At 37.0% G+C, this 15,412-nt stretch overlaps 2 protein-coding genes across 7 annotated transcripts in view; one reads left to right on the forward strand and one right to left on the reverse strand.

The window, feature by feature from the left end:
* Window positions 1-15,412, reverse strand: part of LOC129365202 (KATNB1-like protein 1) — a 32,377-nt gene that overhangs the window by 2,137 nt on the left and 14,828 nt on the right. For 3 of the 5 annotated variants that reach the window (XM_055038235.1, XM_055038232.1, XM_055038236.1), the window contains exon 1: window positions 477-711. The exons of 1 other annotated variant lie outside the window; for it this stretch is intronic. The gene's annotated coding sequence lies outside the window, so the exon portion shown is untranslated. One more of the 5 variants, XM_055038233.1, reaches the window with a different exon arrangement.
* On the forward strand, window positions 87-12,550 carry acp7 (acid phosphatase 7, tartrate resistant (putative)). 2 transcript variants are annotated; one of them, XM_055038229.1, is made up of 15 exons: window positions 87-237; window positions 929-997; window positions 1,109-1,236; window positions 2,246-2,446; window positions 2,527-2,709; window positions 4,017-4,042; window positions 4,921-5,018; window positions 8,287-8,349; window positions 10,379-10,493; window positions 10,638-10,751; window positions 11,023-11,089; window positions 11,410-11,477; window positions 11,577-11,648; window positions 12,011-12,148; window positions 12,261-12,550. In XM_055038229.1, exons 3-15 carry the CDS (start codon window positions 1,128-1,130, stop codon window positions 12,324-12,326), a joined length of 1,320 nt encoding a protein of 439 aa, XP_054894204.1. In that variant the 5' UTR covers window positions 87-237; window positions 929-997; window positions 1,109-1,127; the 3' UTR covers window positions 12,327-12,550. The 2 variants fall into 2 exon arrangements, with proteins under 2 accessions (XP_054894204.1, XP_054894205.1); XM_055038230.1 differs by having other exon boundaries at window positions 935-997.

A 15,412-nucleotide genomic window follows, 5' to 3' on the forward strand; every position in this document is an offset into this window, starting at 1 on the left:
ATTATTATTATTTTATTTATTTATTATTTTTTATTGGTCGGCACTTAAAAGGACTCAACTTCCCAGAAATCCTTGGGTCTGGCCGGTTTTCCTGCTGTGACGTATTTAGAAGCTAAGGTCTAAACAGCGGAAGGTTGTTTTTGAGTTTGAAGTTTAAGCATTTAAACATAGTAACCTAGCTCAAGCCGAAGACTTTGGGGACTTAAGGACTGCCATTTTACTATGTTTTGTCAAATAGTAAGTGCTGAACTTAAAAGACGAAATAAACAGTTCTTGGCAGTACGCAGGGTTACAACGTAGTCGTAAATTCGCAGCAGCCAAAAAATACAGTTTGCTAACAGCTGGCTTTACAAACATCTGTGAACAAATTCAAATTGTATGGTTACAGTTGCCACAGCTAAAACAAACTCTGTAATAACGAGGATCACTCATTAAATTACACTTAATGTCCTACATTGCTTAGCAGTTGTACTCACCGTGTTAGCTTGCTTTAATGTTGGTACTGGAAAGAATTACCTTGTAATCTGCCAGTTTGCAAGGGCTGCATAGTTACCGCCCAGCAAAAAAGCATGAATAAGTCAAAGCACCATCTGCGGGATTGTACACCCTCTAGCGACTATTTACTTTGTACTTTTGCATAATTTAAACACAATCAGTAGGTTTACTGAAGTAACCACATCGCAGTTGATGTTTGCAGGTGCTTCCCAGTGGTTGTGATTAAAACTAACCTTCATGAGCCGTCACATATACAGTGTTTTTTGCCACCTCACTTCATTGATCACAGGCAGGTCCTGACATGCACTTCAGTTTGCTTTTACACTACTTGCTCCCAGAGTGCACAGCGAAAAACAAGATCAGCTGATTTTAGGTACACATCATTTGTTTTTGTATGTTCTGCTGACTAAGCTTCTATTTTTTTTTTTTGGAGCTGCAGTTTCAACATATGAGCTGACAGCTACAGACTTAACTGTTGTGGACTTAATCAGCTCCTTTTGAGGTCAGTTATGAGGCAAATTTTGAATGTGATGTGAGTTTAGGTGTGGCAATCTTAAAGGGATCAAGTGATTAAAATGTCTCCACTGTTTCTTTTCGTGTTTGTCTTTATCAGACAGCAACCCGGTGGTAGAATGGTGTCTGTTCAAACTGCCTCTGTTTTGTTAAGCTTTGCACCCCTGTTGGTGCTTAGTGTTCCTCCTATTTGGACCCAACCAGAGCAGGTGCATCTCTCCTATGCAGGTAGGTTTTTATCCCTTCTCTGCAAGTCATATTTACATATGGATACACTGTATTCTGTTTACTGGCAAGAATATACCAGTATGTTTGGACATGTTTTGTGAAAAGCTGTTAAGCATAAAGACTTAACCAAGTATATTTTTGTATATGTGTAACAAGTTGACCTGAGTACTGCTACAGTTTATCATAAGTCAGTAAACTCTAAATGCTGCTCTGTCAGTACATGTTCATTCTCTGTTAGTTTACAGGTGGTGATGTAAAAGCCAAACCTGTTCATCTTTTTTTATGCTTTGTCCTGCTACTATGGCAAACTTGAGCATATTTTATAGCCATTGTTTTACAACAATGAAAAACATTGTTGGTTGCAGAAAAATGACTTTCAAATTATTTCACAAGTGAAAATACGAAAAATGTGGCATGTTATCTAAGCCCCTTATTCACATACTATTAAATAAAATGCAATGCTTTTAGAAGACCCAGTTAGTAAATAAATATCTGTGAAGATGACACATTGCTCATCCCCATATTGTCACGTGGTGATGGCAGCGTCTCGCTATGGGAATGCTTTTTTTCCAAGCAGTAAAATGGAAATCTATCAGTTGATGGGACGATGAATGGAGTTAAAATCATATAAAAGAAAACTAGCAAAAATACTCAAGATTAACCCAGAGGATGTCTTTACAGCCAGAGACACAATTTAAAATAGGTAAGATCAAACAATATTCATTTGTTAAAATGATCTAGTATAAGTTTAGACTTAAGTTTAGATGGCAATTTGTGGCAAGACGTGAAAATACTGTTCATAGGTCCCCCATCTTCTTCTTTTTAGATAAGGCTAGCTGTCAGTTTGTGCTTCACGACTCACCAAGCACAAGAACAAAAGCCCCACACTTATATACCCAGCATATTCATAATTGTCTGTTGACTTTTATAAATGTATCAGTAAGCAATAACATGTTCTCTTTCATATCTGCCTCCAGAACGTTTCCAGTAACTTGGCTTTTCTTCGCAGGAGTACTGGGCTCCATGGTGGTGACCTGGACCACATTTAATAAGACAGACAGCAAGGTGGAATATGGTCTTCAGGGGGGTCGACTTTTTGAGATGAGTGCTGAAGGAGATGCTACTGTTTTTGTGGACTCAGGAGAGGAGAAACGGAAGATGTTTATCCACAGAGTTACCCTCACAGGCCTCAGACCTGCTGCTACATATGGTGGGTGGTGCTGGGACTTTACATGCATTTTCTGTGTGCTTGCATTATTTTAGTTGAATTTTACTCTTTTTATTTTTTAGTCTACCATTGTGGCAGTGATGAAGGCTGGAGTGACATATTCTCCTTCACAGCTCTGAACAGTAGCTCCAGTTTCAGTCCCAGGTTTGCTCTCTATGGTGATTTGGGCAACGAGAACCCCCAGTCGCTGGCTCGACTGCAAAAGGAGACTCAGCTTAGCATGTATGATGTCATCCTGCACATAGGTAACTGCACGGATTGCATTTATTTATTCTTCACTTGATTTGGAGTTGATGAAGCTAAATAAGAAATTAAATGCTCATTTAGTTTTATTAACACAAATATTTGGCACCACTTACAGATTGTGTTAATCACCTCAAGCAAGGCCTATTACATCCAAAAGAAACCTGTACTAAAGTAGAAATGCTTCACTTTAATTACTTTAATTACCAAGCATATTATTTATAATTAACTTTGGATTTAAAAGTTTATGGATTGGATTCCCGATGGACTCCTACTATGTATTTCTTCACCTCTGAAAATTTAAGTAAGTTGTACAATCTTTGCAGACTACAGATGGATGTTGATATTTCTGGCCTAGCTTGAGATCTCCTGCAAATAAAAAATATTTTTGACTTGAAGCTGGCTTTCATTATAGAACCCAGGCAAACACTGTGTTTGTTACAATGTCAGTCAAATGCAGAGCAGTAGTTGGTTGAAGGTCATAGGTGCCACCCGCTACTGGTTTTCACATTGTAGAGAAATAGATTTGCAATTTTAGGCAATCACGATGTCTAAATTTCTTGCAGATGTGATTTGTGAGGCTTGCTAACCCTTTCCAAAACCCGGGTCAAGATCTAACTTGACTTATATTGTGAAGAAATCAGTTGGGAAAGAATTTGTTCCCCCAAATTTTAGAAACTCCTCCATCGAACCCCTCCATAATAAACTGAGTGCAAGGACACAGTATTATACTTTGCTCTACAGAGAGAAAAGAGGAAGAAAGATTACCGCTTTTACTCAAAAATCAGTTTGAGCCACTGGAATTGCCCACAGCCAAACTATTTGCTTTTTTCTATGCTTTTTCTTTTAACATCATATTTTTAATAATAAACAGATTTTATGTTTACAGACTTCATTTCACCTAAGGTCTCTAAAATTTCACCTTTAACCGCTGCACGGTCGTAAGATATGGGGTCATTTGGAACCCACAATCTTTTTTCTGTGTGGTCCGGTGGGATCGGACTGATTCTGTGTGAATTTTCCAAGATTTTACGTGTGGTTTCGGAAACTAACTGATGACACAGTCCTTCTGCTTCCGTTCTGTACGATTGTGACATCTGCTGCGTTCCTCCTGAGTGTCGTGCTAAGACCGCAAGAGGTTTAAACTCAGTCCTGATAATCCTCACAACATTAATAAATTTAATGCTAAAATGAAAATTTAATTGAACCAGTTTGTCTCAAAAAACTTTTTTGCCATTTTAATAAAATGTCAAACTTTTGCTGAGATATGTAGTGAAATATGGACCTAATATGTGTTTCTTCTTTACAGGGGACTTTGCCTACGATATGCATGAGGTACTTTATCCTGACTTTGTTGAGAAAAGTGAACAAAACTGTGTTTAAATTTAGCTTGGGCTGCTGACAGTAAACTTCTTTCATCAATACTTTCTGCTCTCAGGACTTTTCTGATACTCATCTACAATGTTAGATGAGATCGTCTGCTTCACCTCCCTCTTCAAACCGCTTCCCAAATCAAACCACTCTTTACAATCATGGCATCTAGACTCTGTGGTCAAGACATTCAACCACATTATTGTGAGATTTCTTAAGCTTTAGATGAAAGACGAGATGTAGGGTCACGTCACCCAAGTATTCACAGAATAAAAATGGTGCCATTTAAAACCACAAATCACGAGTCCGAATAACATATTTTGCGTATTTGAAATCCTCCCAGCTGTCAGCTGTGTTATTGAGCGGCCCTAACTTTGTCTCGGATACTAATATCAATTTCCCTTAAATGATTTTTTGCATTACTAATGTTTTTTTTCACTATATTAAGATGGATAAATAGAATCGCCAGACCTCTTTAGAAATTAATAACTATAATCCAGCTCAGTAAGATGTTTTTTTAATGCTTGAATGTCAAAGTGAAATTCATGGCTTCATTGATGTTATGAAGAGAAAACCAGAGGAAGGGGATTTTGTCTGGTTGTTGCAGGTACAAAACCACAGCAGCAGGAATGAATCACACTGTGCTTCGAATGCCGCATTGAGTTTAAGGAAATCTAAGACAAAAACTGGTTTCAGTGTGGTTCAGTCTGTACATAGATGCTGTACTTTTAAAGTTCTCTGGAAAATATATTTCCTTCTTATTTTTCATAATAAATATTTGCTGACGATTATAAAAAAAATTATTTCCTTCATGTTGAATAAGTCGCTTCTGCTTACTACAGGACAATGCCCGAATTGGAGATGAGTTTATGAGGCAGATTCAGTCCATCGCCGCCTATGTTCCCTACATGACCTGTCCAGGCAACCATGAATCTACATAGTAAGTGAAGCTGACACATGATTATTTTGACAAGGTAAGAGTGCAACGTTGGTAAAGCAACCTGTCATTTTTCCTTTAGCATTTATATTAAAATACCAAAAAAATCAGAATTATTATAACTTAATAATCCATATCTAATGTTATTTTGTCAACAGTAGGACTCAGTGTTCAAATGAAAGTATTTTTAACTGTTTTATTCATTGTACTATTTTATAATTTTGTGTTAATACTCTATGTGAAGATAGAAGAGATTTAGCAAGTATATCATACCTATTACGTAAGTGTACAATATTATCAGAGTTTCCTTTTATAAAATCTCAGTTCTTGAGGAAAAACATAACCCAATAATGAGTTTTTATCAACATATGTTATGTTAAACATATGTTTGTCCAATGAAACGTTGTGCATAGTTGTGAAAAGAAACATAACTGATATATGATTTTCTGTTGGTTCATTAAACAAAATCCAAATAAAATACATTCTTTTTTTTTAAATTTGAAAAGTTTAATAAGCATAAAAAGTTTGCAGCATTTTTTTTACACTAAACAGTACAATACAATGATATTTAAAAAGTGAGGGAGTGCTCAAAAAGAAAAATGTGTTTTAAGGTGATTACAATGAATTGAAGAAAACTTCAGTTCTTAGCAGGTTTACATTTGATTTTTATTCTGAAAGTCAGCAGCAAATGGATCCTTCAATTTCAGTGCAGTTTGCTGAGTGCTTCTTGCACACTGAAAAATTTTGTTATCGGATCTTGAACCATAATATTTATTTGCCTACTGCAATAGTGGGTCAATTCCTTTTTTCTTTGTGCCATTTGTAACGTGTCTGAAGTCTGGTCTTCATTACAGAGCTGCAAACAGTGGTATGTTTTTCTTGGGTTTACATCCTAACATCAGAACCTGATATCAGGAATCATCTCGCTCCATTACATAAGCAGTGAAAGCAGCTCCTCTTGCCCTTAATAATGCCTAAGCATCTGTTTTGTTCTGTGGTGTTGTTCTGAGTCCAAATATACCCCGGAGCTTGTGACTAACTTTAAGCCTTGTTTTTTGTCGTGTTCTCTCTCTCCATACCTCTCTGTTCCTGTTTCCAACCTCAAAACCTAATGGGTAAATAATAATTGAAACTTGGTAAGCCGCAAGATTATAGTCAGGATTCCAGAAGAATGACAACAGCGAGTCCTCAGAAGATGCTAATTCATCAATGGTTCATCAGCCCTTCAAAAGACATTAGAGATAACAGTCACTGTTTGAAATATTATCTAAAATGGAAGTTGGGGATATGATTACTGAAGTTTGCAGTTGTTTTTCTGTTCCCTGAATATATCTTTTATCTTGAAGAAAGATTTTTGAGAAAGAAATATGTTTGAGAGAAGGTTTCATATCTTTACTCCTAACCAAGACTTTTATGTTTTTGCTAAAATGAGCTAAAACGTTGTGACAACCTTTAATTTTGGCCTCTCTCTCTCTCTCTCTCTCTCTCTCTCTCTCTCTATATATATATATATATATATATATATATATATATATATATATATATATATATATATAGGTGTGTGTGTTAAGGAACCTTCTTTAAATATCCTGTTTTTACTACCAATTATCTTCCTTTAGATATTGTATTATAGCACAGATAAACTGGAATTTCAGTTATTTGTTTTTCCTCAGTGAACAGCGCTTACCTAGATGATTACTCATACTGCTCTCAACCACTAGAGGGAGGTATAAACTTTGTATATGTTTCCTAGTAGCTCAGGACCATAATTAGCATAGATTAAGTTGGATTTTCTGAGGTAAAGATTTTGATAGATAAAAAGGTGTTTTCAGAATACATGTACATTTATTGTGAAAAATTACTGCCATAATTAGGACTGTGGATTGACAATACATTGATATTGCTTGTAATATGTGTAAACCAACAGAACAACATTAACTTGTGCACTGACATCAGAAATAGTTATCGTTGACTTTAAGGCAAGACATTTCTGCCTTTAGACATATGGCAACTTTACTGTTTGAGCTTTTCAGTATCTATAGAAGCAATTTCCAGAGTTGATCCTGGCTGTAGGCATGCTGTACAGTATTACTGTCCAGTTATTTTGGATGCTTTGTTGATCGAGTTAGGAGTAGTTGAGCTGCTGTTGAGGATATTGCCCCTTTTCATTTTTGTAAAATAAAAAAAGATATCCTTATCACTTTCCATGAATAAGTTTCTACTTTTTGTGTGAATACTAATCCCTGCATTCACACAAAAAGTAGAAACCATTAAGGAAAAACATGAGATCTGAGTCACCTTTCTATTAGGGATACCTAATATATTGGGATTGACACCAGTGTCAGCTGATGTTAGTCCTGTTTTGAAATATGGGAATCGTTCCGCATGCGACAGTGATTCAGTGTAGAGTTGTGGAGTGTTTAACTGAAGCAGAGAAGTGTAGTCAGCCGTGTGGTTATTTTTTTATGGTGTCGAAAGGTAACAATGATAAAAATATCAGATATTGATGTCAGCCCAAGTTTTCATACCAGTGAACTCCTATTTTGCATTCATTCACAGTGTGGCCTTTAAATTTGAAGAGCTGTTTCTGAGATTTCTGGTAAGATTGCTGAAAGTTGCTTAATAAAAACTACTAAAGCTGAAATAACTTTCAAAAATGAGCTTTCTCTCACTACTACAGCATCTGAAATAACAGGAAGCTGTATTTGAAGGCAAATATAATCAACGGACAAATGTAGCGTAACCAATCATGGATGGTTAGACTTGCTTATCCCACATCATCTCCACCCAGGCTTCCCAATGTGATCTACATTTTGATTAGTTGGCTCCAGTAGCTGACATGGCTCAAACTTATGGGTTGAGGTCATGCAGACTATACCCTTGCCTTTAATTTGGAGAGAGAGGCACTGATTGTCTCTTTATAGATGGCTTTATGTTTATTTTTGTGAAACTTTTATTGGAATCCATCACTGCAGATTTGAAAGTTGTTTTTGTCAGATCCCTTTGAGTTTTCTCCCAGGCTCAGATCACAACAAAAAACTAAACAGTTGTAGACTGTCGACTGCATAGTCATTATATTTCAGAGACAGCTTGGTGTATTTTGGATGCATTTCAGTTCTTTTTTTGTCTTCTGGTGAATGCATCACATGCTATGAGAAAGCAGCAGTTTGTGGAGCTAATTGCTGTTTGCTGCATGTTCAAGGATTTGAAGATAGTACAATCAGTTCAGTTAATTGTACTTCTCTAAACCTTTTCTTTTTTTTTTTCTCAGCAACTTTTCGAACTACAGGAATCGCTTCAGCATGCCGGGTCAGACTGAGAGCTTATGGTACAGGTAAAGAAGGTTTTATGTTTTCTTACTTACACTGGTCTTTTGAAAGGTAACATCCTCAAACACTGGAATCAGATTTAGATTGATTGTAATTCCTTGGATGTACCAAAGCTTCTGGTGTGCTTAAGTAAACATTACTGAGTTGTAAGAACCTGCAGAGGAGTGTGGAGTGCCCCTTTTTAACTTAAGCTTGCCTCTCCTATCTTTGGAACACTTTGGACTACACAAAGAAGCTATACATCTGACTTAGTGAGTCATTGCCCACTACATAACTCCTTCTCTCAGACAGTAAGATAATACCCTGCTAGACCACAAGCTTTCTCTCTGTGGGCTGAGACACAGACAGCTCTGCTGGCTTGCTCCTTCACTTGTGTGCAGTCTATGGATGAAGGGGCATCACAGCTGAGTGACTACATAGAGAAGGCACTGACATAAGTTAAACATGTTCTGTGTAAGATATCACAGCAGACTTTTAGAGTACTCTATCAGAGGTGTGAACCCAAGTGACAAATGACTTGATTTGACGAAATCTCAAAATACTGACCTCAACAATTGTGACCTATGAATTCACTTTAACTTTTGAGTTTTGACCTCATGCCTAACACACAGTGTGTTCTTTAAAAAAATAAAAAATCAGAAATCACTGATCTTCAGCTATATGCCAGTTAGGTTTGAAAAGAGGAGTACGGAAACATACAGTGATGTTACTGTGGAGTTAGACAAAAATGATACCCAAGATGTGTTCACATGCTTACAAAAAATGAAGTGTTGTGTGCTAAATGCATGGGTCGAAATTTGCTACTATTATGACTGAACAGATCAATATCCTTAGACAGAGAACAATTACACAAAGATTAAAAGTCAGCGCTGTTTAGTAATGTTTCGTTAGCTTTTTAGCTAACTTAGTAAAGGATTTGGAATGTAATCTTATATTCATGACCAAAAGTATGTTTTTGTTTCTGTCATAAAATGCAATAAATTTTGATTTCTCCCAAGTGGTTGGATAATTATTAGCTACATTCATCATAGAGTAGGTTATGCTGTCAGTTTCACTTTTAGTTTTAGCCTTTTGACATCCCGAGGTGAGTAAATCTTAATCAACTGAGAGTTTCCACAGTGCTGCATAAAATACAGTAATGTTTTTATTGGATTTTATTGGTGGATATTGCAACAATAATTGTGTGGCAGTTGATAAAATGCTGTGCTATATCAGTTTGCTGTTTACTTCCCAGCTATTGAAGTTGGGGAATGTAGATCCCAACTTGATCTACGTTCCCCAAGGTGTAAAAATATTCACGCCTTAAAATTAGGTATTAACTTGGTAAGTTACTGAATCCATTTTAATTTCAAATTTAAATTCTTTTTTTTTTTATTTATTAATGTAATTAGTTGTGTTACCATCCTCACGACACTAGAGGCAGTAGCAGGCCCAAAAAGATGTGACTAAGGAGCAGATTTAGAAGTACACTGAAAGCTACAGAATTAGTTAAAAACTGTAAGCTGTGCTGAAGTAAATAAAAGAGAGAAGTTCAAATACCTGCTGAGAGTGAAACTCCTTCCTAAAGGTGAAACTATATCGCAGATTTCAAAAGAAAATAAAAACGGGAGACCGCAGATAATATAGAAAATAGCTCCCCCCTCCCTTCCGGAGTGCAATGGTCCCATTTACAGTGATGTCTCCGCCCCTTTCTGTTTGCTGCACCCAGGAGTACTTGAAAAGATCTAAACATAAACTTTTTTAAATTGTAAGGAAAACGTGGAATATTCTGACTCATATTGTCAGAAATTTTTGGTCTATTGTTTGGCATGCATTTATCTGAAAATTTGACATGTAAGCAGGCGTAAACCTGGACTTTTTGATTATTGGGTAACTCATAATTTAAGCAAAACTTATTTTAGTAGCAACATTTCATCTGGAGTTCAGTTCACATGTGGAGTTTAATTTCCGGTCTGAATTTCCTTAGTCAATAGTTTTCAGCATGGATCTTCTGCTTGATCAAGTCTATGTCATTTTGACAACGTGTGTTTGCAGTTGGAACTTGGGGTCAGCACACATCATCTCCTTCTCCACGGAGGTTTATTTCTACCTTGAATATGGCATGGATCTTATCTTTAAGCAGTACAACTGGCTGAAGCAAGATCTGGAGGTTAAGGATTGTCCTTTTCTAATTTTAATAAAATACATTTTTCTCAGTCACACAATTTTCTATGTCAAATATCTACTGGTGTTTTCTGTATCAAATTCATAGTTTTGTCTCCTATTTTATCTGGCAAATGTTATCCTGACATAGGAAGCCAACAAGCCAGAGAACAGAGCAGTTCGTCCATGGATCATCACCATGGGACACAGACCCATGTACTGCTCTGATGATGACCAGGATGACTGCACAAAGTTTGACTCTTGGGTTTGTTCTTGTTCCACCATTTTATTCATAAACAGTGTTTTGCCCGAGCAGCATACTTGTCACACTCTCTTTAAACCAAACAAACCACACCACAGTACACTGAGTTTTTGTTGTCATATTTCTAATTTCAACAACATAGTTTCCACTTTGATGTGTTCCTCTCATTGGCATTCCTCCTAGTTTCACTCAAAGTAAAGCCAAATGCTGAGTTCTACCAAAAAGTTTGACAAAGCAGATATTTCACACAATAACGATTCTTTAATATTTTTAGGTCCGAGTGGGACGTAATGACATCAAACCACCAGCCCCTGGTCTCGAGGATCTATTTTACCACTATGGTATATCCCCTAAGAAACATTAGCAATGTATTGCTAGTTAATATCTCTTCACACTCAGAGAAATATCCAAAGACTCTAAAGGTTTGCTCAGCTTTTTAGACACAGCCTTTTGGTCTACTTGACATCTTTGTAGAAATTCACCCAGATTACAAAGTAAAGTCTTGTGAAAAAATAATAATTATGATCATTTTAACATTTGTCTATTATCTCAAAATTAAGTCATATCTGGGTGTGAAGGATTAGATTACTCCACAATTCTCTTAAATGAATGCATTTATGTTTGGTACATAATTATTATTGTAATGTAATTTATTTTCTAGGGGTAGATGTTGAGCTGTGGGCACATGAGCACACCTATGAAAGACTCTGGCCTGTATATGGTGACAAGGTCAGCTCCTGGAGTTTTAATTTCCAGTTCTTCTACAGATGTTTCCTGTTTTTCTGTAGTCTGTATAGCAATAGTTTATATTTCTGTTTTCCATTGTAGGTGTACAATGGAAGCAAAGAGCAGCCCTATGTAAACCCAAAGGCTCCAGTACATATCATAACAGGCTCTGCTGTAAGTACTGTCACATCACTGCATCTTTGTGAATATTTTCCACACAGATCAATGCATTCGCTAACATCAACAAAAACACTGTCATGAATTGTACACAGCTCTGTCTGTGCAGCTGCTGGTCTGCCACAAAAGCTTAGAACCAGCTGTTCCTCTGGGAAAGTTTTTTTCTGATGTGGTGGCAGGCCGCGCAGGGCACGCTTTGTCATTCAGCCACAGAGGGATTAGTCATGCGCACATCAAAAATGCTGCCAGACCAACACCGAGGCACTGCCACAAGTCAAACAGGGCTTTTAGGAATGAGTTTTGGAATAAGCGTGTGTCGCTCATCTTAGCCAATTTAATCTTTGCTGAATCTTCCACAGGGCTGCAGAGAGAGAACTGACAGGTTTAATCCAAACCCCAAAGAGTGGAGCGCTTTCCGCAGCACTGACTATGGCTACAGCCGCATGCAAGTGGTTAACACCACCCACATTTATTTGGAGCAGGTCTCTGATGACCAGGTGAGGGCACGTGGAATAACATGTGCACAGGCATGGCAAAAGTAAAAGAATGCATTTTATGAAGGAAAACCTTTCCATAAATAATGACAGGAACTATTTCTGTTTTTTCCAGTATGGCAAAGTGATTGACAGCATATGGGTGGTGAAAGAAAAGCATGGTTTCTCTGCCTGGATGTGAGGACCTTCCTTAAAGAAATAAAGAACTGCTCACAGAAGCACTTTACCTTTTAGACAAGCAATCATGCAGTGATATATTTTGTTATTTTATGTAATTTTGAAGTTCATCAGCTGTGAAATCAACATATGGTAATGTAATGTAAATGTATATAATAGGTACCTTGACTTGTAGCTTGTAAACACAATGTGAAGCCCTCACATTTTAATAAATTTGGTTTTTCTTAATTTGCTGTTTTACTTTGACTTTTCATTTGAAAATTTAACTGCAGCACGCATTGTAAAAACATCCTGAACCTGGCAAACTCAAAGCTCAATTCATTCGAGAGCAAATCTCCCAGAGCAAATCTCTTCAAATATCTGCAAACACACTTAAACAGATCAAATCTCCCCCTTTCAGTTTATCTTGTACATTGGATCTCTTTTGGCTAAATAGTATTGTAGAACTTTATTTCAATGTCCAGATTTCTGGCTATCTGAATTGGAGACAAACTGATGACTTTTCTTGCTTACAAGTAAGGGATGCTTTTGCCTCAGCCAAAATGAAGTATGCATGGTACCATTTTTACTGATTTCTAATGAGAGTTAGCTGATTTTGATGAGTACTGGTATAAAACCAGGATAGATCTGCACATCTGTGTTTTCAGCTGTTGAGCTGTCTATTAGCGCCAGAGAGCAATCACGTCTGCAAAATTATGTTGACACAGCATAGTGTATATACACACACACACACACACAAAACCAATGATCTGTTAACATGACACACTTGAGTTGACATACATCACAGTATTTGGACATTTTTAGCTAAAGCACATGCTGTATTATGAGAGTTTGTACTGTATCTTCAACCGCAAAAGAAAACACTCCACAAATTGCAGTTTTTCATGGCAATGATGGAACAAAACACAAAATCCTACAGCAGTTTGCACAATGTGTCAAAACAACTTCAGAAGCTCGACATTTTTTGTCGAAAATACAGGAGTCAAACATCAGAGACACGTCTGTAACTAACCACAGATTTGTTGAACTTTCCTCTGATGTTAACATCCTGCAGCGCAGCGGTCTGGATGGAGAAAAAGACGCAAGTAATCACACCTCATACTGAAAGATTTTTGCTGTGCGTTCCCAGTATATGATTATAGAAGGGGTTTTTTTGCAGTCAAAAACCTGTCCTCGTTTGTATCTAACCTCTGCCCTGTGCCTGCCTCATATGGTGGTACCACACTGAGTGAGGGAGTTGAGGAACAAGAGGCTGCACTGGCCAGACAGGAGCTGATAATGAACTACAGGGTGGAGCTGTAGCTGATTTTATATCCCAAACAAGGTTTTAAATGTTTTTTTTAATTTGTGTCTACTTGAGAACACCCTGTTCCAGAATTTTTCTTTGCCCCCTACATGGCTTCACATGAATTTTTCATCAATAGCTTTATTGCCACTAATTGAACTAATTTATAAAAGCCAGATGTGTTGTGTGCATGACTGCTTGTTGCCATCTCAACAGTCCCCTGCAGGAACTGTGGATCTCTTCAGCAATTTACTTAATTGCCTCTAATGCTATCATTGCTAATTTGTCTGTTTTGGTGGAATGCTATGTCTTGGTAGGTTTGCAGTTATGCAGTACTCTGGCCGTTTTTATACAAGGTAACCCTGCTTTAAATTTCTCATTATAATCCCAGATCTGTTTGCCGTATTCCGTCATCATGATGAAGCTCTTTGTTAATTTACACTGAACTGAATTAAACCATGCTTCCACTTTTATAATGCAAATACAATTATGTGTTTAAACACCATTCAGAAATGAAGGAACTGACTGACGTTTGACTGAAATGTGCCCTGCAACTTGGAGAAAAACAGCTTTTACTGACTTTCTCCAGATTTTTTCTTTTCAAAATCATTTGAAAAATGATTTCTGCTGTCACATTTAGAGCTAATAATAAATTCCAGCTATATTTCTGAATGAAACCTACGACTGATGAGCTCTGCAAGGACCACGCATTTCTCTTTCTTTCTTGAATCATTTGAATACATTTTTGTGTGCTGCACTCAATGAACAAACTGTCTCTGAATACACTAGAGGCTTTTGTGTGGTATTTCTCTCCATGGGTGATCAAGAGGCAGCACTTGATCCCAGAGCACCGGAGATGTGTGTGATGTATTAATGCTGCCAGATGCTGGTTCTTGGGGATATTTAATCAATCCAGAAGCTCACTACTTTTCCAGAAGCAAAGCACTGCTATTAAGCAGCCTCAGACCACCACCAAGACAAAACAGCCAAGTACAGTCTGCCCCGGCACGTCACTCCACATTCTTACCATAATTCCACTTTCAACATCAACAACGCAGTGACTTACAGGGCCTTGCAACATAGCTTCAAAAGAACCAGAATGTTATAACATATTGTCATATTACAAATTGTAATATGACATGATATGGATTAAATATATTTTCTTTATAAATAATATAACCTATAATGAATCAAACAGGCATTTTGGTTGAATGTAAACTTTTTAAGAGACATGGGAGTTCAGGCTGCCTGAGATAACAAAGTGGAAATTTGATGGATCCTCTCTGATAAACCACTTTTAGGGATCCAGACAGTGTGTGTACTGTCTCCACTGAGCACACGAGGGAGTGAGATTTGTCAGCATAACTCGGAGACACGTCTGCTTGTAAAATCTAAACAGTGAGTTGGTGTCTTTTGACAAATTAAGTTAAGGTCGCATGTCAAAATCGGCTTAAATATTTATATATAAATATGTCTAAAGATAGTTTCACATGGTAACATGAAGACTTTTTGTGATTTCTCATGTTAAACATTGCAGCCCAACCATGACTTGTATAAATCTCCAAAGCCAGATGTATGTTCTTCCAACAGAGTAGTCACAGATAGGCACATGCTCATTAGCACCGTTCAGCAAGCTCATAATTCACTTTAAAAGTTTTCCTTTTATATGTAGTCTTGGAATCACAGAGTTGTATACTACTGAAGAAACATAACTTGCGGTGTAAAAGATAATTTCAGTAATTTAATTCTAAATGAAACTAATACGTTGAGTTTTTACAACCACTTTTATTTCAGATTTTATGACT

This window comes from Poeciliopsis prolifica, unplaced genomic scaffold (genome assembly GCF_027474105.1).
Source record: "Poeciliopsis prolifica strain line A6 unplaced genomic scaffold, Auburn_PproV2 SCAFFOLD013, whole genome shotgun sequence".
Taxonomy (NCBI): Eukaryota; Metazoa; Chordata; class Actinopteri; order Cyprinodontiformes; family Poeciliidae; genus Poeciliopsis; species Poeciliopsis prolifica.

What these genes read in the sequence shown, in the direction of transcription:
- acp7 (XM_055038229.1), top strand. Translation starts at nt 1,128, where the DNA reads ATGGTGTCTGTTCAAACTGCCTCTGTTTTGTTAAGCTTTGCACCCCTG. An exon ending in TGATGTCATCCTGCACATAG is followed by an intron (nt 2,710 to 4,016) that starts GTAACTGCACGG and finishes TCTTCTTTACAG; the next exon opens with GGGACTTTGCCTACGATATG. An exon ending in GGCTGAAGCAAGATCTGGAG is followed by an intron (nt 10,494 to 10,637) that starts GTTAAGGATTGT and finishes ATCCTGACATAG; the next exon opens with GAAGCCAACAAGCCAGAGAA.